Below are 23,031 nucleotides of genomic sequence, written 5' to 3'. Positions count from 1 at the left end.
TCATGGGTGGAACAACTCTGACCCCTTCAGAGCCATCAAACACCCCCCACAAAAAAATTCCACTTCCTCTCCTGCTCCTGTTCAACACCTTCTTAACTGCTCAACACCTACTTTGTCTCTTTTTTCACCCTAAAAATGAAAGCTACGGCCCAAGAGAGGAAAAGAGATGCGAAGGGAATGTTGTTATTGTTTAGTCGTTTAGTTGTGTCCACCTCTTCGTCACCCTCTGGGCCAGAGCACGCCAGGCCCTCCTGTCTTCCACTGCCTCCCGCAGTTTGGTCAAACTCATGCTGGTAGCTTCGAGAACACTGTCCAACCATCTCGTCCTCCATCATCCCCTTCTCCTTGCACCCTCCATCTTTCCCAAAATCAGGGTCTTCTCCAGGGAGTCTTATCTTCTCATGAGGTGGCCAAAGTATTGGAGCCTCAGCTTCACGATCTGTCCTTCCAGTGAGCACTCAGGGCTGATTTCCTTCAGAATGGGGAGGTTTGATCTTCTTGCAGTCCATGGGACTCTCAAGAGTCTCCTCCAGCTCCAAGGACAAAGACAACAGGCGAAGGGAATAGCTGCTTTAAATCTCCAGGGCCTGATGAGATGCACCCAAGGGTGCCAAAGGAGCTTGCGGGGTTTCATTTCAGAGCCTCTGTCTATAATCCCTGAGAATTCTTGGAGAACTGGGGAGGTCCCTGCAGACTGGAGGGAGGCAAATGTCCCCCTCTTCGAGAACGGGAAGCAAAGCAAACTTGTTTTCTCCTGCTCCAGAAGGTAGGATCTGAACCATCGCGAGAAAGGAGATCCTGACTAAACCTCAGGAAGAACTTTCTCACGGTAAAAAAGGTAAAGGACCCCTGGACGGTTAAGTCCAGTCAAAGGCAACTCTGGGGTTGCGGCGCTCATCTCGCTTTCAGGCCGAGGGAGCCGGCATTTGTCCGCAGACAGCTTTCCGGGTCATGCGGCCGGCAGGACTAAACCGCTTCTGGCTCAATGGGACACCGTGATGGAAACCAGAGCACATGGAAACGCCATTTACCTTCCCGCCACAGCAGTAGAGTGGACGCTCGGGTTGCGAACGTGATCCGTGCGGGATGCACGTTCGCAACCCGCGTCTACACAGGCACGGGTTGCAATTTGGTGCTTTGGCGCATGCGCAAAGCACTATTTAGCGCTTTTGCGCATGCGTGACCCTTGAAACTCGGAAGTAACTCGTTCTGGTACTTCCGGGTTTTGGCAGGTCCGTAACCCCCCAAAAAAACGCGCAACCTGAAGCGTCTGCAACCCGAGGTATGACTGTACCTATTTGTCTACTCACACTTTGACGTGCTTTCAAACTACTAGGTTGGCAGGAGCTGGGACAGAGCAATGGGAGTTCACTCCGTCGCGGGGATTCGAACCACCGACTTTCCGATCAGCAAGCCCAAGAGGCTCTGTGGTTTAAACCAAAGCGCCACCCACGTCCCTCTCATGGTAAGAGCCGTTTGGTCGTGGAACGGACTCCTTCGGAGGTTTGCGGGCTCTCTTTGGTTGGAGAATTTTTAGCAGAGGTTGGGTGTCAGGGATTCTTCGGCTGAGATTCCAGCATTGCGGGGGGCTGGAGTAGATGATATCTCGGGGTCCCTTAGAACTCGACAGTTCTATTATTCTTCCTCCCCCTGCAGCAAACTCACCGCGTTGACGCCGGAGAGTTGCTGCGATAGCTGCAAGACCACGGCGATCAGCAGGGGCTGGCGGTAGATGCGGCAGCGGAAAAGCTGCGCGATGGAGACTTTGCGCTCCAAATCCATCCTCCTTTTCTCCTCCTTCATCTCTGTCAGAGCCGCGGTCACGTCCACCTGGCCGGTCAGCCGCTTGAGACCTGGAGGGGGAAAGAAGAGGAGGCGTCACTGTGTGTTTGAGGGGGAGGTTGAATGGGAAGCAAGAGAGATAGGAGGCTCAGGGGGCGGCAGACGTGAAGAAAGGAAGATTACGTGCGAGGGATCGAACAGAAAACTGCCAATATCGAACAATGGCGTGATTCGAATCTATGGCCCAACTGTATTTGGAGCACTGTGTGTGCAGTTCTGGGTCTCCTTGCCTCGTAAAGGATATTGTAGAGTTGGTCGGCTGGAACCAGAACTCTTCCTGCTGGGACTGATGGCTAGACAATATGGAACTTTATTTTGATACAGTGGTACCTCGGGTTAAGTACTTAATTCGTTCTGGAGGTCCGTACTTAACCTGAAACTGTTCTTAACCTGAAGCACCACTTTAGCTAATGGGGCCTCCTGCTGCTGCCAGAGCACGACTTCTGTTCTCATCCTGAAGCAAAGTTCTTATCCTGAGGTACTATTTCTGTGTTAGCGGAGTCTGTAACCTGAAGCATCTGTAACCTGAAGCGTCTGTAACCCGAGGTACCACTGTATATGATTACAAGCCGTGAGACACTTATATACACAAAGATGGGAAAATTCATCATTACCTACCATGGAGGAATGGCTGTTTTAAAATTATTGGACCTAGCCGAGATGGTGAAGTTGACATGTTTAATCAGAGAAAAACCATTGCCAACATTTACTAGAGACTGGAAACTGCTTATCGTATAGGCTTTTTACATGAAAAAGAAAATGGGCTTATGATATCTGGGTTTGAAGATTGAAGATAAGGTTTATAGAAAGTGGATTTGTTGGGAATGGATGCGTTGAATAATTTTCTGCTTATAGCTAAAAGACGGAAAAATCAGAAGTTCTCTTTTTTCTTTTCTCTTTCTTACTGGTTTTCTTTTCCCTTCAAGTTCCCCGCCCCTTTTCTCTTCCTGGTCTGCGTTTTGATTTAAGTTAACTTTTCAGTTTTGATGGAAAGGTATCTGACATTAGCCGTGGTATTTCCCCCCAATTTTTTCGAAAAAATAAAATCTATTTAAAAATTTTAAAAATGATGTTGTGGTCACGTGAATTAAGTGTAATGCCTGCATTGCCGGGGGCTGGGCTAGAGAACTTTGAGGGGATCCCTCTCTAACTCGGGAAGAAATGGAGGCAGTGAGAGGTTTTACTTTCTTGGGCTCCATGATCACTGCAGATGGTGACAGCAGCCGCGAAATTAAAAGACGCCTGCTTCTTGGGAGAAAAGCAATGACAAACCTAGACAGCATCTTAAAAAGCAGAGACATCACCTTGCCAACAAAGGTCCGTATAGTTAAAGCTACGGTTTTCCCAGAGTGATGTATGGAAGTAAGAGCTGGACCATAAAGAAGGCTGATCGCCAAGGAATGGATGCTTTTGAATTCTGGTGCTGGAGGAGACTCTTGAGAGTCCCATGGACTGCAAGAAGATCAAACCTCTCCATTCCGAAGGAAATCAGCCCTGAGTGCTCACTGGAAGGACAGATCCTGAAGCTGAGGCTCCAATATTTTGGCCACCTCATGAGAAGAGAAGACTCTCTGGGAAAGACCCTGATGTTGGGAAAGATGGAGGGCACAAGGAGAAGGGGACGACGGAGGACGAGATGGTGGGACAGTGTTCTCGAAGCTACCAGCATGAGTTTGACCAAACTGCGGGAGGCAGTGGAAGACAGGAGGGCCTGGTGTGCTCTGGCCCAGGGGGTCACAAAGAGTCGGACATGACTAAACGACTAAACAACAACAACTCTCTAACTCGACAATTCTACGATTCTATGAATGGGGGAAAGGAGAGGGAGATCTCACTTTCTTTGGCCTTGGACTCCTTGTTGCGGATGATGTAGAGATATCGGGGGCTCTCTGGACAGAAGGGGAACATCAGGAGCTGGAGGATGGAAGGCACCACCGAAATACCCAACAAGAGCGGCCACAGCTCACTTGTGCCCAGAAGACTGTCCAGACCAAACACCTGTTGCACAAAAAAGCCAGTTAGACACCTGACATATTTCTTGTTTCATTCATTTTTCAAAACAGATTTTGCAGGTTCCAGGGAACATGCCCTCCCCAGCGCACCCCATTCTGGACAGAACAGAAAACACAGGAAGGAAGTTTTCAGCCATACAGTGGTACCTCAGGTTAAGTACTTAATTCGTTCCGGAGGTCTGTTCTTAACCTGAAACTGTTCTTAACCTGAAGCACCACTTTAGCTAATGGGGCCTCTTGCTGCCGCCGCTCCGCCGGAACCCGATTTCTGTTCTCTTCCTGAAGCAAAGTTCTTAAGCTGAGGCACTATTTCTGGGTTAACGGAGTCTGTAACTTGAAGCGTATGTAACCCAAGGTACCACTGTAGTTGTAAACATGATTCCAGACTGAAATATACTCAGAGTCGCAAAGTGATTTCATGCTCTTTATTCAGCTCATAGTGGTGAGGAGGAATGAATGAAAGTCCCCTCAAAGTATCTGCTTTATATACATTATTTACACAATGGGCTGCACATGATTGGCTAATTCCGGAATTCTACTGTAAGCCAATCAGGTTGTGGATTCACTTCTATCTGGAGCATGATTGGGTAGTTCCTGCCAACCAATCATACTGCTGCATTGTTCGAGGACCAATCAGACTGCTGCATTCTGAATCCTATTGTTCTAGGACCAATCAGACTGCTGCCTTTTGGATCCTATTGTTCTAGGACCAATCAGACTGCTGCCTTTTGGATCCTATTGTTCTAGGACCAATCAGACTGCTGCCTTTTGGATCCTATTGTTCTAGGACCAATCAGACTGCTGCCTTTTGGATCCTATTGTTCTAGGACCAATCAGACTGCTGCCTTTTGGATCCTATTGTTCTAGGACCAATCAGACTGCTGCTTTTTGGATCCTATTGTTCTAGGACCAAAAGCCATCAGCTAGACCATTCAGTGGTTCTCAACCTGTGAGTTCCCAGATGTTGTTGGACTACAACTCCCATTATCCCTGACCACTGGTCATGCTGGCTAGGAATGATGGGAGTTGTAGTCCGACAACATCTGGGGACCCACAGGTTGAGAACCACTGAATGGGTAGGCAAACTGAGGCTTGGGGGCTGGATCCGGCCCAATTCCCTTCTCAATCCGGCCCGCGGATGGTCCGGGAATCAGTGTGTTTTTACCTGAGTAGAATGTGTCCTTTTATTTAAAATGCATCTCTGGGTTATTTGTGGGGCATAGGAATTCGTTAATTTCCCCCCCTTCAAAATATAGTCCGGCCCCCAACAAGGTCTGAGGGACAGTGGACCGGCCCCCTGCTGAAAAAGTTTGCTGACCCCTCAGCTAGAGCCTTCATATCCTTAGCCAATTCCCCCCGATAATGCGAGACCCCATACTTTTTGCAGCCACACAGAGATACAGTCGTACCTCGGAAGTCGAATGGAATCCGTTCTGGAAGTCCGTTTGATTTCCAAAGCGTTCGGAAATCAAAGCGCGGCTTTTGATTGGCTGCAGGAAGCTCCTGCAAGCCAATTGGAAGCCGCGCTGGACATTCGGCTTCTGAAAATTGTTTGGAAACGGGAACACTCACTTCTGGGTTTCGATCGTTCGGGAGCCACTTTGTTTGGAAACCAAGGCGTTTGAGATCCAAGGTACGACTGCATAGTTAAACTGCGGAACTCCTTCCCACAGGAAAAAGTGATGCCGACTAATTTGGATGGTTTTAAGAGGGCTGGACAACTTCACAGAGGAGGAGAGGGCTACCAGCAACGATGGTTATGCTTCTGCCTCTGTGAATTATTATTATTATTATTATTATTATTATTATTATTATTATTATTAATCAGGCCATTGGACTGATCCAGCAGGGATCTTCTCATATTCTTAAATGCCCCAGGCTCTTTCAGTTCTGAGCTATGAGCAGATACTGAATATATTTTCTAATCCACCTTATTCCAATGACTTGGGGCGGATTTCAAAAACTGAGACGCCCCTTTCTGTTTTGAATGCCAGGCCAGGCAAGCATGGAGGAGAGACCTGGCCTCTTCCTTTTGCCCAAACGAGACAGGCAGCGTCTTCTGCCAAGTTCCCCAAACAGAGCGCAGAAATAGGTTCTGTCTGGCAGCCAAATGCCTCTCTGGAGCTGTCCGTCCACCTCACCACAGCTTCCTTAAAGGTTTTCACAGGCCCCCCATCCGGCACGACTTGTACTCCGATTGCTTGGGGAAGTGTCAGTCACCCAACGTGGGTTCGAAGAAACGGACAGCGGTCATGCAGTCCCTTGACCCTCATATTGGGGTCTGCCCCATCACTGGCCTAGGACCCACGTACCTACGGGACCGCCTCTCCTGGTATGCCCCGCGGAGAGGTCCACAAATGACAACACCTTGGAGGTCCTAAGTTGCAAGGTGGTTAGATTGGTCTCAACTAGGGACAGGGCCTTTTCAGTACTGGCCCCAACTTGGTGGAACGCTCTGTCCCAAGAGACCAGGGCCCTGTGGGACTTGACATCTTTCTGCAGGGCCTGCAAGACGGAGCTGTTCCGCCTGGCCTTTTCAGCTGTATTTTAAATTGGTTTTGTTTGTTTGTTTTTCCCTTCTCTTTTCCCCTTATTATGTTTTTACTGTGATTTTATTGGTACTGTGATTTATTAGCTACCCCGAGCCTGGCTCTGGCTGGGGAGGGCGGGGTATGTATAAATAAATAAATAAATAAATAAAACCCTGTATAGACTGTCACTGCATCAGAAAACTCAACAAAGAGATTACAGTGGTACCTTGGTTCTCAAACGCCTTGGTACTCAAAGAACTTGGAACCCAAACACTGCAAACCACGAAGTAAGTGTTCCGGTTTGCGAACTTTTTTCGGAAGCCGAACAAGCTCTGCTTTGAGTGCCACACTTCCGTTTTGAGTGTCTGTCTGTTATTTTGCATATTTGTTTTTGTGGCTTTTTTGTTGTTGTTGTTGTTGTTGTGACTGTGTGGAACCCAGTTCAGCTACCGACTGACTGATTGTGTGACTGCAGTACATTGCTTTTTTGCTTTCATTTTATGGATCTCGTTAGAAAGCAAAATTCATGTTAAAGTTCTGTTTTAGGGGTTGTTTTCCAAAGTCTGGAATGGATTAATCCCCTTAACAGAGCCCTCTCATTTTCCTAGAATCTAGCCAATGGTGGTTCCCGCATTGTTGGGGTTGGGCTAGATGACCCCGGGGTCCCTTCCCGCTCGACAGTCCTAGGATTCTATGCTACGTATGTGTGTGAGGGAGAGAGGGGGGAATTGTTCTTTACCTGGGCAATGAGAATGCCGATGACGATGGCCAGCTGATTCAGTGTGCCCAGCGCCCCGCGAAGGTTGGTGGGGGAGATTTCACCCACGTACATGGGCACCAGACCTGAAGCAAATCCTGGCAGTGGAAGGAAACATAAGATCAGTCTGGGAAACAGCCAGAAGAATGTGACAAAACAGGAGCTGCCATCAGAAGAATCACAGAACTGGAATACTAATAATAATTTATTTATTTCCCACCCATCCGGCTGGGTTTCCTAGCCACTCTGGGCAGCTTCCAGCAAAATATTAAAATACAATAATGCATCAAACATTCAAAACTTCCCTAAACAGGGCTGCCTTCAGATGTCTTCTAAAAGTCAGATAGTTGTTTATTTGTTTGATATCTGATGGGAGGGTGTTTCACAGGGCAGGCGCCACCACCGAGAAGGCCCTCTGCCTGGTTCCCTATAACCTCACTTCTCGCAGGGAGTGAACCACCAGAAAGCCCTCGGCGCTGGACCTCAGTGGGGGCTGAACGATGGGGGTGGAGACGCTCCTTCAGGTTTGAGGCCGTTTAGGGCTTTCAAGGTCAGCACCAACACTTTGAATTGTGCTCAGAAATGTCCTGGGAGTCGATGTAGGTCTTTCTGGACCGGTGTTATGTGGTCTCGGCGGCCGCTCCCAGTCACCAGTCTAGCTGCTACATTCTGGATTACAGTCATAACTCGAGTTACAGACTCTTCAGGTTGCGTTTCTTCGGGTTATGGACACGCCGAAACCCGGAAGTACTGGAACCAAGTACTGGAGCCAAATCACGCTTTGCGCATGTACAGAAGCACCGAATCGCAACCCGCGCATGTGCAGACGCGCTGCTGCGGGTTGCGAATGTTGCGGGTTGCGAACTTGGATCCCGCATGGATCACGTTCGCAACCCAAGCGTCCACTGTATACAGGACCAAGGCCGTTTAGGGCTTTAAAGATCGGCACCAACACTTTGAATTGTGCTCGGAAATGTCCTGGGAGCCAATGCAGATCTCTCAGGACTGGTGTTATGTGGTCCCGGAGGCCGCTCCCAGTCACCAGTCTAGCTGCCGCATTCTGGATTAGTTGTAGTTTCTGGGTCACCTTCAAAGGTAGCCCCACGTAGAGCGCATTGCAGTAGTCCAAGCGGGAGATAACCAGAGCATGCGCCACTCTGGCCAGACTGTCCAGGCAAACAGAATGCCTTTTCTCCCCCTTGCTAAATGAGACCGGCTTCCTTCCACAGATGACTCCAGGTGGGAAAGGAACTGCCCCCTTTTATTCTTCACAAGACGCAGTTCTGCCTTGGCACCGTGTCCCTGGGCACGCATCCAGCCTTGCTGACGGGTAGCGATGACTCTTCAGTCCAAAGGTTCATCCAAGATTCTCGTCTGCTGTGGCCGTTACTCAAATGTTCCCTCTCTGCGTCTGGGAGTTTGTCACGTTACGTCCAGCCGCAGAGGATGATTTCCGGCTGAGTCACACAGGGAACAAACCAGCAGTCGCTTTGGTGAAGCTTTTTCTAGTCCCAGGGAACCACATGGCCATGGTGGGCGGAGCCAGAGTCAAAAGGGGCGGAGTAAACTTAATTGTAGACTTTTGTAGGCTAATTTCTTCCAGGCATGGATCTACCGTGAAATGAATGATGTTCCAGTCCAGGGTGGATAAAAATCAATGATTTAAAAAAAAAACCTCAAGGAAATCAGATTTTTTTGAATTTACGGTAAATCAGATTCCCCCCCCCCTTTAAATCGGATTTTTAAAATTTAAATTGGATTTTTAAAATAAAACGCTTTCGGAGGAAAAATCTTTCCAAAGATAGTTTTCTATTTAAGTTACATTATCGTCCAAAGGCTGTTCATCAGGAAATAAGGATTTGTTTAAAGTTTTTCATGTGTGCTAAAACTCAAAGTTTTTTATTTAAAATATTGTTTAACCACAGCACAGTTAACCATAGTGGATATATATGCTGTAATCGTTTTAGTTAAACAAATTGTTTAAATTGTTATTAAGGAAATTGTTATTTTTCTCCCTCCAATAAACGGTTAACTTATTAAACCTCACAATAATTTCTTCATTATCTGCCTATGTATTTCTAATAGTAGAGCCAAATCAGTGATTTTTGATAAAACTGCTCTGAAAATGTATTATTCCAAAAATGAAACCTTCATCTGGTTGTCAATATTGAGACTAGACCAGCAAGAATGAGTCTTCCTGTATAACCCAGCGCAGCAATTTTAATCGAGACCTGAGATGTAGAAGATCCGAAGGTCGCAGGGCGATTGGCCGCATAAAAACACAAGATGGGAACGCAAAATATGTAATGAAACAAAAGCAAACCAATAAATCCCCTTCCACAAACACAATTAAACGAATAACCAGCCAAAGGACAGGTTAGAGAGAAACCTGGCCCAACTGACAAAAATATATCCAGGTTTTCTTCTCTATTCCCACTAGCATCACTTGTTCAAAACCTGTGTGTCCTTTCATAGAATTGTTAGACGGGACGCCCCAAAGGTCATCTATCCCAACCCGCTTCCTTACCTGAGAAAGCCCCAATCAGGAACCGTCCGATGATCATCATCTCGTAGGACTTGCCGAGTTTGGCCAGGCCCATGAAACCGCCGCCGAGGAAGGCCAAGCCATTGTTGACAATCATCGCCCTCTTCCTAAAAACCACAGAGGAAACGAAAGCGTCTGCTGTTGTTGTTCGGCTAGTTTCGTTTCGAAGAATTTAATACGGCATTTCATTTATTTATTTATTACAATCATATCCCCCACACCTCATCTCGCGACAACCTTGCAAGGTAGATTAGGCTGAGAGGCAGCGACTGAATCTCAAGGTCACCCAGTGAACTTTTGTGGCTGAGTCAGAATTCGAACCCGGGTCCCACAGAACCTAGCCTGACACACTAACCACTGCACCGACTTACGACTCAAATCCCCTTAGGGATTGGTCAAGGGGATGGAGCGACTCTGCTATGAAGAAAGGTTGCAGCACTGAAGAATTATTATTTCTTTAGTTTAGAGGAAAGGCGAGGAAGAGGCGACGAGATTAGACGTTTATAAAACTATGCATGGCGTAGAGAGAGCAGATAGAGAAAAGTTTTCCTCCTCCTCTCAAAGCCCCAGAACATGAGGACATTCAACGAAGCTGGACGTTGGAAGATTCAGATAAAAGAAAGTCTTTCTTCTCAGTTAACCTGCAGAACTCCTTGCCACAGGAGGCAGCAATGGCTACCAACCTGCGTGGCTTTAAAAGAGAATTGGGAAAATTCACAGAGGCCACAACAGCCATGTTCTGTCGCCACTGTCAGAGGCATCTTGTGGAGGCAAAGCTTCTTCTTCTTCTGTGATCCCTCGTAGCCGAGTAAGATTGTCTTCAATAAACACGGTTTTAACAATGAGTCCATAAGTGACTGTGGAGGCCAGTTCAGGATCCACACGTCCTTCCACAGTGGGGACATTGGTTTCCTGATGGGAGTTGATCACAGTGTCGATTTGCCAAGCGTGCCTTCCTCTTGGCACGTTTCTCCCCTGCGTCCTGAGTTCGAGTGTCTTCAAAACCCATGACTCCTTTGGTCAAGGCTGTTCTCCAGCTGGAGCGCTCGCAGGCCAGTGTTTCCCGGTTGTCAGTGTTTATACTACATTTTTAAATATTTGCCTTGAGACAGTCTTTAAACCTCTTTTGTTGATCACCAGCATTACGCTTTCCATTTTTAAGTTCGGAATAGAGTAGTTGCTTTGGAAGACGATCATCAGGCATCCGCACGACATGACCAGTCCAACGAAGTTGATGTTGAAGAATCGTTGCTTCAACACTGGTGATCTTTGCTTCTTCCAGTACACTGGTATTAGTTTGCCTGTCTTCCCAAGTGATGTGTAAAAATTTTCGGAGACGTCGTTGATGGAATCTTTTGAGGAGTTCGAGATGGTGTTTATAAGTGGTCCATGTTTCACAAGCAGACAGTAAGGTTGGTAGTACAATAGCCTTGTAAACGAACATTTTGGTTTCCCTGCGAATGTCCCGATCCTCAAGCACTCTACACTTCAATCGGGAGAAAATTGCACTCGCAGAGCTCAGGTGATGCTGGATTTCGGCATCAGTTTCGGCCCTTGTGGAAAGATACAGTGGTGCCTCACAAGACGAAAAGAATCCGTTCCACGATTCTTTTCTTCTAGCGGTTTTTTCGTCTTGCGAAGCAACCCCATTGGCGGCTAAGCGGATTAGCGCTATTAGCGATTTAGCGCTATTAGCGGCTTAGCGGGCTTAGCGGCTAAGCTGTTAAAAGGCTATTAACAGCTTAGCCGCTTTGAAAAACGGGGGGGAAAGCGGGGGGGAAATGGCGAGACTCGCAAGACGTTTTTGTCTTGCGAAGCAAGCCCATAGGGAACTTCATCTTGCGAAGTGCCTCCGCGACGGAAAACCCTTTCGTCTAGCGGGTTTTCCGTCTTGCGAGGCATTCGTCTTGCGGAGCACCACTGTAACTGCCCAGGTAGGAGAAGCGATCAACATTTTCCAAAGTTACGCCGTTGAGTTGGAGCATAGCCATATTGCCTAGCAGATATTGAGAGCCCTCTCCTCTTCCATGAATTGGCCCAATTCTCTTTTAAAGCTGTCCAAGTTGTTGGCCATCACTGTCTCCTGTGGCGGGTAGTTCCACAGGTTAATTTTGCTCTGTGTGAAGAAGGGTTTTCTTTTATTTGCCCTCCCTCCCCGATCCTCAGGCCGCTGTCTAGAGAAGATCTCTAAAGAGCCGCCCAAACAATATTTTATCTCCGGATTATCAGTGCCGGGAGATAATCTTGCCCTTTAGACATCCCTCCCTAACGTTCAGATCGTGAGATAAAGAGCGAAGGGTGGCAAGTCTTTTTGCCACAGCGTGTAGGGCTGGATCCGGCCCACACACAGCAGGCAAGGCTCCTCTGCTGTAGAAGAAGAAACGATTACGCGTTCGCTGCAAGAAACGAGGGATTAAAATCCCAGCTCCAAGTTGCAGCTTGCAAATAGCCTCTGAGGGCACAACCTGCAGGAGCGTAAAATCAAAGTTAAGTTTATACAGGTCTTAACCACTCGCTGAAAGCATTTTTTGTTCCTGCAAACCAATCTGGACACGTCAACAATGATCTGTTTTAATCTCTCTGCAGCCTGCTGTTGGTTTTAATTTATCATTTAAACCGCTTTTATTTCTAACTTTCACATTTATAGAGGCCAATCGGAGTACAAATGCCATTTTCTGATAATAATTCCTATTTATGTGTTGACTAACGAGATTTACGTGCAGCTTGGTTGTCGTGAAACATCGAAGCAGGTTACGAGAAGTATTAAGGCTATTGATAAAATAAAGAAATAGAATTTTCATATTTGTTATCAACCGCTTAGAGGTTTTCGGACCATCCAGCGGTATATAAATCCCATTTTATGAGAAGACTTCTTAGCTATTTGCTGGTTACTTTCTGGCAAAATTTATATACTGTTGGATTGTCCTGAAACATTGAAGCAGGTTTACAAGAAATATTAAAACGATCAATTAAGATGATGGTGAGGACTGGGCAAATTCACGGCAGCAGAGAGGGCTATCAGTGGCTAATAATAATAATAATAATAATAATAATAATAATTTATTCCCCGTACATCTGGCTGGGTTTCCCTAGCTAGTCTGGGTGGCTTCCAACAAAGTATTAAAATACAGTAGTCTGTTAAACATTAAAAGCTTCCCTAAACAGGGCTGCCTTCAGAAGTCTTCTAAAAGTCAGATGGTTGTTTATGGCATTCCACAGGGATTTAAAAACAGTTTAAAACACTTACAAGATTAAAAAGATCAACAGCAGACAAAAGAGAGATCAAAACACATCAATGTACCATATTTTCGCTCTATAAGACGCACCAGACCACAAGACGCACCTAGTTTTTGGAGGAGGAAAACAAGAAAAAAAATCTTCTGAATCTCAGAAGCCAGAACAGCAAGAGGGATCGCTGCGCAGTGAAAGCAGCAATCCCTCTTGCTGTTCTGGCTTTTGGGATAGCTGCGCAGCCTGCATTCGCTCCATAAGACACACACACATTTCCCCTTACTTTTTAGGAGGGACTTTTTGCGATCGGCAAGTCCTAGGCGCTGAGGTTTTACCCACAGCGCCACCCGCGTCCCATCGTGTTGCTCTATAGCAGACGGCAACTCAACAGGTGCCGCCTCTTCCAACATAGGCAAGCAGTGACAAAGTTTCACCTGATGAATTACTGCTGGTCATACGGTTATTAAAGGTAAAGGTAAAGGGACCCCTGACCATTAGGTCCAGTCGTGGCCGACTCTGGGGTTGTGGCGCTCATCTCGCTTTACTGGCCGAGGGAGCCGGCGTACAGCTTCCGGGTCATGTGGCCAGCAGGACTAAGCCGCTTCTGGCAAACCAGAGCAGCGCACGGAAACACCGTTTACCTTCCCGCCAGAGCGGTACCTATTTATCTACTTGTGCTGGTGTGCTTTCGAACTGCTAGGTTGGCAGGAGCAGGGACTGAGCAACGGGAGCTCACCCGGTCGCGGGGATTCAAACTGCCGACCTTTTGATCGGCAAGTCCTAGGCTCTGTGGTTGAACCCACAGCGCCAGTCATGTCCCCTCATACGGTTATTACATGCTCACAAACACTGCCCAATATTGGCAATTTGCCCAATCCTCGATCAATTTGGAGTGATGGGTTGTAGTCAGGGTGGACAAAAGCCAACGTTTTTTTAAAAAAAATCTGATTTTTAAAAATTTAAATTGGATTTTTTTAAATAAAAAGCTTTTGGAGGAAAAATCTTTCTAAAGATAGTTTTCTGTTTAAGTTACATTATAGTCCAAATGCTATTCATCAGGAAATAAGGATTTGTTTTAAATTTTTCGTGTGTGCTAAAACTCAAAGTTTTTTTTTTAAAAAAACCGTTTAGCCACATCAGTTAACAAACATGGATACATGCGCTAAAATGTTATTTTAGTTAAACAAATTGATTAAATTGTTATTAAGGGAATGATTATTTTTCCATTAATGCACAGCAGAAAAGTTGTCCAAATATAAACAGTTCACTTATTAAACCTCATAATAATTTCAGAATTATCTGTCTATGCATTTCTAATAGTATATAACCGCATTAGCAATTTTTGATACAACTGTAAAAACTACTCTGAAAATTTATTATTCCAAAAATGAAACCTTCATCTGGTTGGTAAATATTAAGATTATACCTGCAAGAATGAGTCTTTCTGTAAAAAAAAAACACAATTTAAACCAAGTCTTACCGATTAGTGATTTAAATCAAGTCTTACTGACTAGTGATTTAAATTGTGATTTAAAGACAGCTATTCTGCCTGGCTTTCAACTTGAACTTAGCCTGATCTTTTATTCCCCTTCCCCTTTTTATGAAGATTACCCGCTCTGGGATCCCACAGCTAATTCTCCCCTGGTCTCCTCGCTGGCCCAAATAGGACTAATTTTGCCAGCCAGCCCTGGCAATCATCTAATGTTTATTGGATGGATTTCCCTCCTAAACCGATTTTTGAATTTGGAATTTATTGTTATTCACGTTTTATACTGTATTTTCAGCCGTTTTTTGTTGCATCGATTAAATTTGTTGTTAGCTGGCCTGAGCCCGGTTTTCTGAACCGGGAAGGGCGGGGTATAAATAAAAATTTATTATTATTATTATTATTAATTTGATTTAAATCAAATCCACCCTGGTTGTGATTTGCCCAGGGATGGGCGCTCTGCACATGTTCAGAGGAACCTTCTACAGGCACCGTATTTTTCACTCCATAAGACGCACCTGACCATAAGACGCACCTAGTTTTTAGAGGAGGAAAACAAGGAAAAAAAATATTCTGAACGAAACAGTGGATGTATGATTTTTGTGGTTCATGCTGTGGCCACAGACATGTGATCTGATGGTGAATTTGGGGTGACCCAATGCAAAAATCCTGAGGATCCATGTGGATCCGTGCTTTGTAACTGCGTTTTTGCACCATTGTGGCCCCAGGCAACAGTGGGTGCGTGATTTTTTTGGTGCAGGCTGTAGCCACGGACATGCTATGTGATCTGATGGTGAATTTGGGGTGACCCAATGCAAAAATCCTGAGGATCCATGGGGTTTTACCTCCCAGGCAGCCTCCTTTATCTCTAGCGTCCCTTATCTCTCTCCCAATCCCACCGATCAGCTGCTTCCTTTCAACACCCCCTTCCCTCTTTCAAAAAAGAAGAAGCATGGTCTGCTTTTTGCCCATGGGCATTTCGGCTCCAGGGACCACGCATTCGCTCCATAAGACGCACAGACATTTTCTGCTTACGCGGCTATCCCTGAAGCCAGAACAGCAAGAGCTACGCAGCCTGATTTCGCTCCATAAGATGCACACACATTTCCCCTTACTTTTTAGGGAGAAAAAAGTACATCTTATGGAGCGAAAAATACGGTACTTTGTTACGGCTTCGCACGGAGCGGACTTACCTGCCGAGCCATTCCGAGACAACGCCCACCATGAAGGCCGAGATCATTCCGCCGATGGAAAAAATGGCGACCGACAGGGACCAGAGCGTTTTGAGGGTGTTGGGGTCGATGTGCTCCCCATTTCGGTGTAGCCAGGTAGCATTGTAGTTCTGTTCGATTATCTGAGCAAAGCAGGAAAGAAACAGGGTCAGTTGGGAAAAGCCCCTCTTATATCGCAAACCGATCTGTGGTCTTCGGATGGAGGGCAGAATGGAAGCTTACTTCCCTATTATTATTATTATTATTATTATTATTATTATTATTATTATTATTACTCTGTAATGGGTCAGCATTTTTGTATATCTATGAATGATAAATAAATAACTTATTGTTAATAATAATAATAAGTTAAATAAATAATATTTAACTTATTAACTTATAGCGTTTCTGTATATCTATGAATGATAAATAAATAAATTATTGTTAATAATATTAAATAAGTTAAATAAATAATAAGTTTTTTTATCCTTCATAGATATACAAAAACGACGACCCATCACAGAGCATCTTTCTATAATATACTAAGGTAAGATAGCTACTTAAGTCCAAAGAAAGAACAAAGTCAGGAAGATGGGGGGAAACAAGAAAAGGAGGTTCCTAAAGAGAAAGGGAGATAAAGAGAAAGGAAGGGAAAAATTACAGAAAGATAGAAGAGAGGAAAATGACTTCCAGCTCTCTGTCCTGAATCTTTATTCCTTCAGCCATTCTATTCTCTATAAACCAGTATTTTTTTCAATATTACAAGTTCGTTTTCTCTTTCATGCAAAAAGAGAGAAATTTCCAATCCTTCGCAAATGTCGGTGATGGTTTTTCTCTAATTAAATGTGTTCGCTTTGCCAGTACTGTATATAAATTATTATTATTATAATAGTTTCACAATTTATTTATTAAAGTGTGTTTAAAATAGCCTGATTTGTGTTGCGGGAGCCACAAGCGCACAACCACACACAGACAGCCAACATTGCTGGTTCTCCTCTCTCAACCTTTAACTCTTTTCTATTGCGTATCTTAAATTGCGAGTACGAAAGCAGGGCCTGGCTTTCTATTTATTAAGTTTATCAGAGCAAACCAAACCGTATCAATAATCCGCCGTGAATTCTTTAGATTACTATAATATTGGGTTTGGCGGACTACTGGTCTGACTCCGTAGAAGGCATTGCCTTCTGTTCCGAATTGTTTTGTCATTTCATTTAAGAAAAACCATTTCATTTTTTCATTTAAGAAAATCCATATACCGCTCGGTTGTACAAAAAACCCCCAACAACCTAAGTTGCTTACAAAAATTACAAATTAAAATTGTTGATAAAAAGCAGGTATTTAAAAAACATTTGGAAGAATGTTCAATGCAAATTATTACACAGTGGAGTCTCAGTTTTCGAACGTAATCCGTTCCGGAAGACTGTTCGACTCCTGAAACGTCCAAAAACTGAAAGCAGAACCTCAGTACAACAGGGAAACTCAAAACGGAAGCCCTGTAGCACGTTCGGCTTCTGAAAATCATTCGAAAACCGGAGCAGTTACTTCCGGATTTTCAGCGTTTGGCTTCCAAATCACTCGGCTGCCGAGACGTTCGAAAACTGAGGTTCCGCGGTAACACAAAATGGGGCTGCTTTGATTTTTAAAAATATATTTGTACAGTGCCTAGAAATTAATAATAATACGCAGAATTAGATAAATTATCAGGAAGGATTCGTAACTGGCGGGACCAGAGATTCTTAGAAGACTGGAGTAAATATATGAACTATTTGAAAAGTAACTGCGATGAACAGATTACTGTTTTGTAAGAAGTTTTGTAAGGTGGATTATTTGAAATACAAACCATGAGGAGAACTACTAGTTAAGGGTAAGTATATGTAAAAAGAAAGTAAGAAACACGGAATAAGTGATCAAGAACGGAAAATCAGCAGAGGTGTTGACGGAAGTCCAAAATAATGTATAAGATGAGAAATTATGTTGTATGACTGTTGGAAGTGATATGTTAAAAAAATTAATAAAAGTGTGTGTGTGTGTATCTATCTACCTATCTATCTATATCATCTATCTATCTATCTATCTATCTATCTATCTATCTATCATCTATCATCTATCTATCTATCTATCTATCTATCTATCTATCTATCTATCTATCATCTATCTATCTATGAAATTAATAATAACAACAACACACTATTGATTCACTCTGTAATTTCCTGTCCTTTCATACCCAATAATATACTTAAAAAACCAGAATTATTTTCCATTCTTTCAGCCTTCCCCAACTTGCTGCCCCCCAGATGATTGGGACGACCCCTCTCTTTTCTCCCCAGCCAGCCTTGGGGGTCTGGCCCCCTGTCCTTCCAGGGGAACACCCCCCCCCAAACAAACCTCTTGCGGCGCGTTGATGACTCCGATGTTGTATCCAAACTGCAGAGACCCCAACACGGCCGTGAAGACGGACAAGATTAAGGTGAAGGTTATCCTGCTCCCCGAATCTTCCTCTCCTTCCTGGGAAAAGACAGGGAGGAAAAAAATGATTGATGGATCCCTTTTCCCAGCTCACAGCTGGATTCCTTGGACCCATGTACCTACGGGAGCGCCTCTCCTGGTACGCCCTGCGGAGGTCCCAGGTTGCAAGGCGGTTAGATTGGTCTCAACTAGGGACAGGGCCTTTTCAGTACTGGCCCCGACTTGGTGGAGCGCTCTGTCCGAAGAGACCAGGGCCCTGTGGGACTTGACATCTTTCTGCAGGGCCTGCAAGACGGAGTTGTTCCGCATGGCCTTCAGCTTAGACTCACTCTGACGATCCCTTATATGGGATTTGGTATATAAATTTTCCCCTGGCTTTTTTGCTGACCCATGTAGGACCAGCATGGATAGCTGGCTCGGGTGAATACCTGATGTTTCCTCCCTTTATGGTCTTGATTTATGGGCTACTACTGGCGCTGTGGGTTAAACCACAGAGCCTAGGGCTTGCCGATCAGAAGGTCGGCGGTTCGAATCCCCGCAATGACAGGGTGAGCTCCTGTTGCTCGGTCCCTGCTCCTGCCAACCTAGTAGTTCGAAAGCACCTCAAAGTGCAAGTAGATAAATAGGTACCACTCCGGCGGGAAGGTAAACGGCATTTCCATGCGCTGCTCTGGTTCTCCAGAAGCGGCTTAGTCATGCTGGCCACATGACCCGGAAGCTGTATGCCGGCTCCCTCGGCCAGTAAAGCGAGATGAGCACCGCAACCCCAGAGTCGGCCACGACTGGACCTAATGGTCATGGGTCCCTTTACCTTTACTAAAATGAGGCTGCATTTTAAGCCATATTTTAATTAACTGTTTGGTGGCTGTTGTTGTTTTTCTATTACGTTTTATTGTAATTCGTATTTGGTGTTAGCCACTGTGAGCCCTGCCCTGCCCTGCCGGCGAGGGAGGGGTATAAATAAACATTTATTTACTTATGCGTGTGATATTTGGACGTCCTGATGTTGCGCACGTGAGCATAAGCGAAACCCCACGTTTGAGGGAAAACACACTTTGCACATACCCAGAAGCATGCCCTGGCCTTTGGTTTGGACTCAGTCTGACCCCCTCCTTTGGTAATCCTCATAGAACTCTAACCCAATGGTTGCCATTAAATAAAATTATTATTATTATTATTCTAGCTGCCAACCAGAGCATCTTCACCCCGTTGTCCACGGCACCCCAAATCTGCCCTCCACCCGTGTGGCAAACTTTGTGTTCAGAAGACGGTTCACAGAGATGGAAGAAACCTCCAGAGTCCCAGGTTATCCCTATATAGTGGTACCTTGCTTCCCAGACGCCAAAAACCCGGAAATACAGTGGTGCCTCGCAAGACGAACGCCTCGCAAAAAGAAAAACTCGCAAGACGAAAGAGTTTTCCGTTTTTGAGTCGTTCCGCAAGACGAATTTCCCTATGGGCTTGCTTCGCAAGAAGAAAGCCCATAGGGAAATCTCCGGGGACCTCTTTTAAATGCTGGCCATCGGGAGCAAAGCCTTTCGCCCCCCTCCGGCCTTCAGAAGAGGTCCAGGAAGGCCGGCGGGGGCCGAAAGGCTTTGCTCCCCACCGCCAGCATTTTAAAAGCGGTCCGGGATAGCAGGGCTTTCCCGCTATCCCGGACCGCTTTTAAAATGCTGGCCATCGGGAGCAAAGACTTTCACCCACCGCCGGCCTTCACAAGAGGTCCTGGATCGCCCCGGGACAGCAGAGAAGTCTCCGCTGTCCCGGGGCTTTTAAAATGCTGGGGGTCGGGAGGAAAGCCCTCCTGTCCCCGGAGCTTGCGGGGTGGGAGGTGGGGAGAAGGGCTTTTCTTCCCACCGCCAGCCTTCAGAACAGCCTTCTGAAGGCTGGCGGTGGGAAGAAAAGCCCTTGTCCCCCCCCCCAGCCTTCAGAAGAGGTCGGGGGACAGACTGTCCCCGGACCTGGTCTGAAGGCGGTTTCCATAGGAACACATTGATTGATTTTCAATGCATTCCTATGGGAAACGGTGCTTCGCAAGACGAAAAACTCGCAAGAAGAAAAAACTTGCGGAACGAAATAATTTCGTCTTGCGAGGCACCACTGTAAGTGTTCCGGTTTTCGAAGGTTTTTCAGCAGCTGAATGTTCGATGCGGCTGTCGGCTATTGTTTCCGGGGCGCCTGCACCAATCAGAAGCCGTGCATTGGTTTTCGAACATTTTGGAAGCAAACGGATTTCCGGAACGGATTAAGTTTGGCGCTTTTGTTTTTGCTCTTTATTTTGCGTTTTTGTTTTTGAGGCTTTTTCAGTTAATTAGTTTTTTGTTCAGCTACTGATGGATCGATTGTGAGACTGTGGAAATGGATAAAAGCCCGCCATCCAAACAATGACTATCATCAGTGCAGGTAAGAAAAACAAATGTAATTTTAATTTGTATCATCTACGATACTGTCTTATTTATTTTATAGTACAGTACATGGACTATTGCTTTCGTTTTATGGACCCATGTTTTATGGATCCATTGGAATAGTTTTATGGATCCATTATGGATCCATATGAATAGTATGGATTCATTTATGGATCCATTAGAATAGTAAAATTCATGTTAAAAGTTCTGTTTTGGGGTTGTTTTTAAAAGTCTGGAATGGATTGATCCGTTTTGCATTACTTTCTATGGGAAAGCACACCTCGGTTTTGGAACGCTTTGGTTTTGGAACGGACTTTCGGAACGGATTAAGTTTGAGAACCAAGATACTGTACAGTGGTACCTCGGGTTACATAAGCTTCAGGTTACAGATTCCGCTAACCCAGAAATAGTGCTTCAGGTTAAGAACTTTGCTTCAGGATAAGAACAGAAATCGTGCTCCTGCAGCGCGGCAGCAGCAGGAGGCCCCATTAGCTAAAGTAGTGCTTCAGGTTAAGAACAGTTTCAGGTTAAGAACGGACTTCGGGAACGAATTAAGTACTTAACCCGAGGTACCACTGTATCTTTATGACGATTTCTCCCTCCATCTCTTTGTTGTTTACAGACAGATACCTCTCAGGTCCGCAGTGTTTTTTTACAACTTCCTCCTCACCTTTCTCTCTCTCTCTCTCTCTGGGTCTGAAGGTGAGAGGTCACCTTCAAACCAAGAGAAAAATGGAGCAAAAAACCCTGCCTTTTTCTTCTTCTCGGGACTAGTTCGACCAGAAACCTCGGAAACCAATAATGCAAAGTTGGAAAAGGTTCGGGGAAAGGAGAACCAAAATGATCGAGGGAAAAGGGTTTCAAACGCCAGGTGAGTGAGAGGCGACATGACAGAAAATTACAAATTATGCAATGGGGGGGCGGAACGGATAAAGAAAAGTTTTCCTCTCATAACACTAGAACTCCAGTGACGCTGAATGTTGGGAGATTGAGGACACAGAAAAGAAAGCACTTTTTAATGCAACACATAGTTAATCTATGGAACTCCACGCCTAGGGAGAAAGCCCTTTCTTTTATGTTCTTAAATTCTCACTATATTCGAGGGACTAGATTTGCCAGCTTAGCCTAGTCCACACGCCTCGAAACTTAGCGGATGTTATTTTCAGGGCTGCTTTTCAAACTGTTCTCATTGCATTTTGCAGATTGACTTGAGACACATGTGTATTGGAGGCAAATAATAATAATAATAATAATAATAATAATAATAATAATAATAATAATATTGTTCCCAACCCATCTGACTCGGTTACCCCAGCCACTCTGGGCAGCTTCCGACAAAATGTAAAGGGCATAACAAAACATCTTGAATTCAGTGGACGTACATATAATGATTGAGGGACACGAGTGGCGCTGTGGGTTAAACCACAGAGCCTGGGACTTGCTGATTGGAAGGTTGGTGGTTCGAATCCCCATGACGGGGTGAGCTCCCGTTGCTCGGTCCCTGCTCCTGCCAACCTAGCAGTTCGAAAGCACATCAGAGTGCAAGTAGATAAATAGGCACCGCTCCGGTGGGAAGGTAAACGGCGTTTCCGTGCGCTGCTCTGGTTCGCCAGAAGCGGCTTAGTCCTGCTGGCCACATGACCCGGAAGCTGTACGCCGGCTCCCTCGGCCAGTAAAGCGAGATGAGCGCCGCAACCCCAGAGTCGGCCACGACTGGACCTAATGGTCAGGGGTCCCTTTACTTTTACTTTACATATACCGTATTTTTCGCTGTATAAGACACACTTTTTCCCTCCTAAAAAGTAAGGGGAAGTGTGTGTGTGTCTTATGGAGCGAATGCAGGCTGCACAGAACTCTTGCAAAGCCTCTTCAACAACATTTGATTCACAATATTTTTTTTCTTGTTTTCCTCCTCTAAAAACTAGGTGCGTCTTACTGTCAGGTGCGTCTTATAGAGCGGAAAATACGGTACAGTGGTACCTCACGTTAAGTACTTAATTCGTTCCGGAGGTCCGTTCTTAACCTGAAACTGTTCTTAATCTGAAGCACCACTTTAGCTAATGGGGTCTCCTGCTGCTGCTGCGCCACCGGAGCATAATTTCTGTTCTTATCCTGAAGCAAAGTTCTTAACCTGAAGCACTATTTCTGGGTTAGCGGAGTCTGTAACCTGAAGCGTATGTAACCCGAGGTACCACTGTAATGATTATGTAAGGAATCATAGCAATCATGATGTTATTCAAAATGTGCGCTGCAGGGCAGATGTGTCCCGTTTCAATTTTCCACCTGAGACACCAAACCGACTCATTTCCCCTTTCCCAAACGCAAGCATTCTTGATTTTTCAAGGAAGCCCCCAGAAGAGAGGTATTGTTGGGAATTTGGGAGAGAGGGGAGAATCAGTGGTACCCCATAAACTGCCGCATTAGTCTGCTTCTAACCTACTTATTATTGGCCTTGGTGAAAACAAATAATTCCAAATTTCCTGTAACGCCACCGCCTGCCCCCTCCAGCGTGTGGCACCAAGAGGAAATGAGCTTTGGAAACCAA

General features: G+C 45.5%; 1 protein-coding gene across 2 annotated transcripts in view; it reads right to left on the bottom strand.

The window, feature by feature from the left end:
• SLC2A4 (solute carrier family 2 member 4) overlaps positions 1 to 23,031 on the bottom strand; it is a 48,081-nt gene that overhangs the window by 6,852 nt on the left and 18,198 nt on the right. For both annotated transcript variants that reach the window (XM_053360627.1, XM_053360626.1), the window contains exons 2-7: positions 18,001 to 18,120; positions 15,598 to 15,758; positions 9,670 to 9,794; positions 7,125 to 7,240; positions 3,678 to 3,840; positions 1,666 to 1,853 (exon numbers count right to left, since the gene is read on the bottom strand). In XM_053360627.1, the coding sequence (XP_053216602.1) occupies positions 1,666 to 1,853; positions 3,678 to 3,840; positions 7,125 to 7,240; positions 9,670 to 9,794; positions 15,598 to 15,758; positions 18,001 to 18,120 (873 nt within the window). The remainder of the gene's footprint in view (positions 1 to 1,665; positions 1,854 to 3,677; positions 3,841 to 7,124; positions 7,241 to 9,669; positions 9,795 to 15,597; positions 15,759 to 18,000; positions 18,121 to 23,031) is intronic.

Source organism: Podarcis raffonei, chromosome 13 (assembly GCF_027172205.1).
Source record: "Podarcis raffonei isolate rPodRaf1 chromosome 13, rPodRaf1.pri, whole genome shotgun sequence".
Taxonomy (NCBI): domain Eukaryota; kingdom Metazoa; phylum Chordata; class Lepidosauria; order Squamata; family Lacertidae; genus Podarcis; species Podarcis raffonei.
The sequence above is the reverse complement of the archived record's forward strand: the minus strand, read 5'-3'. Positions and strand labels throughout refer to the sequence as shown.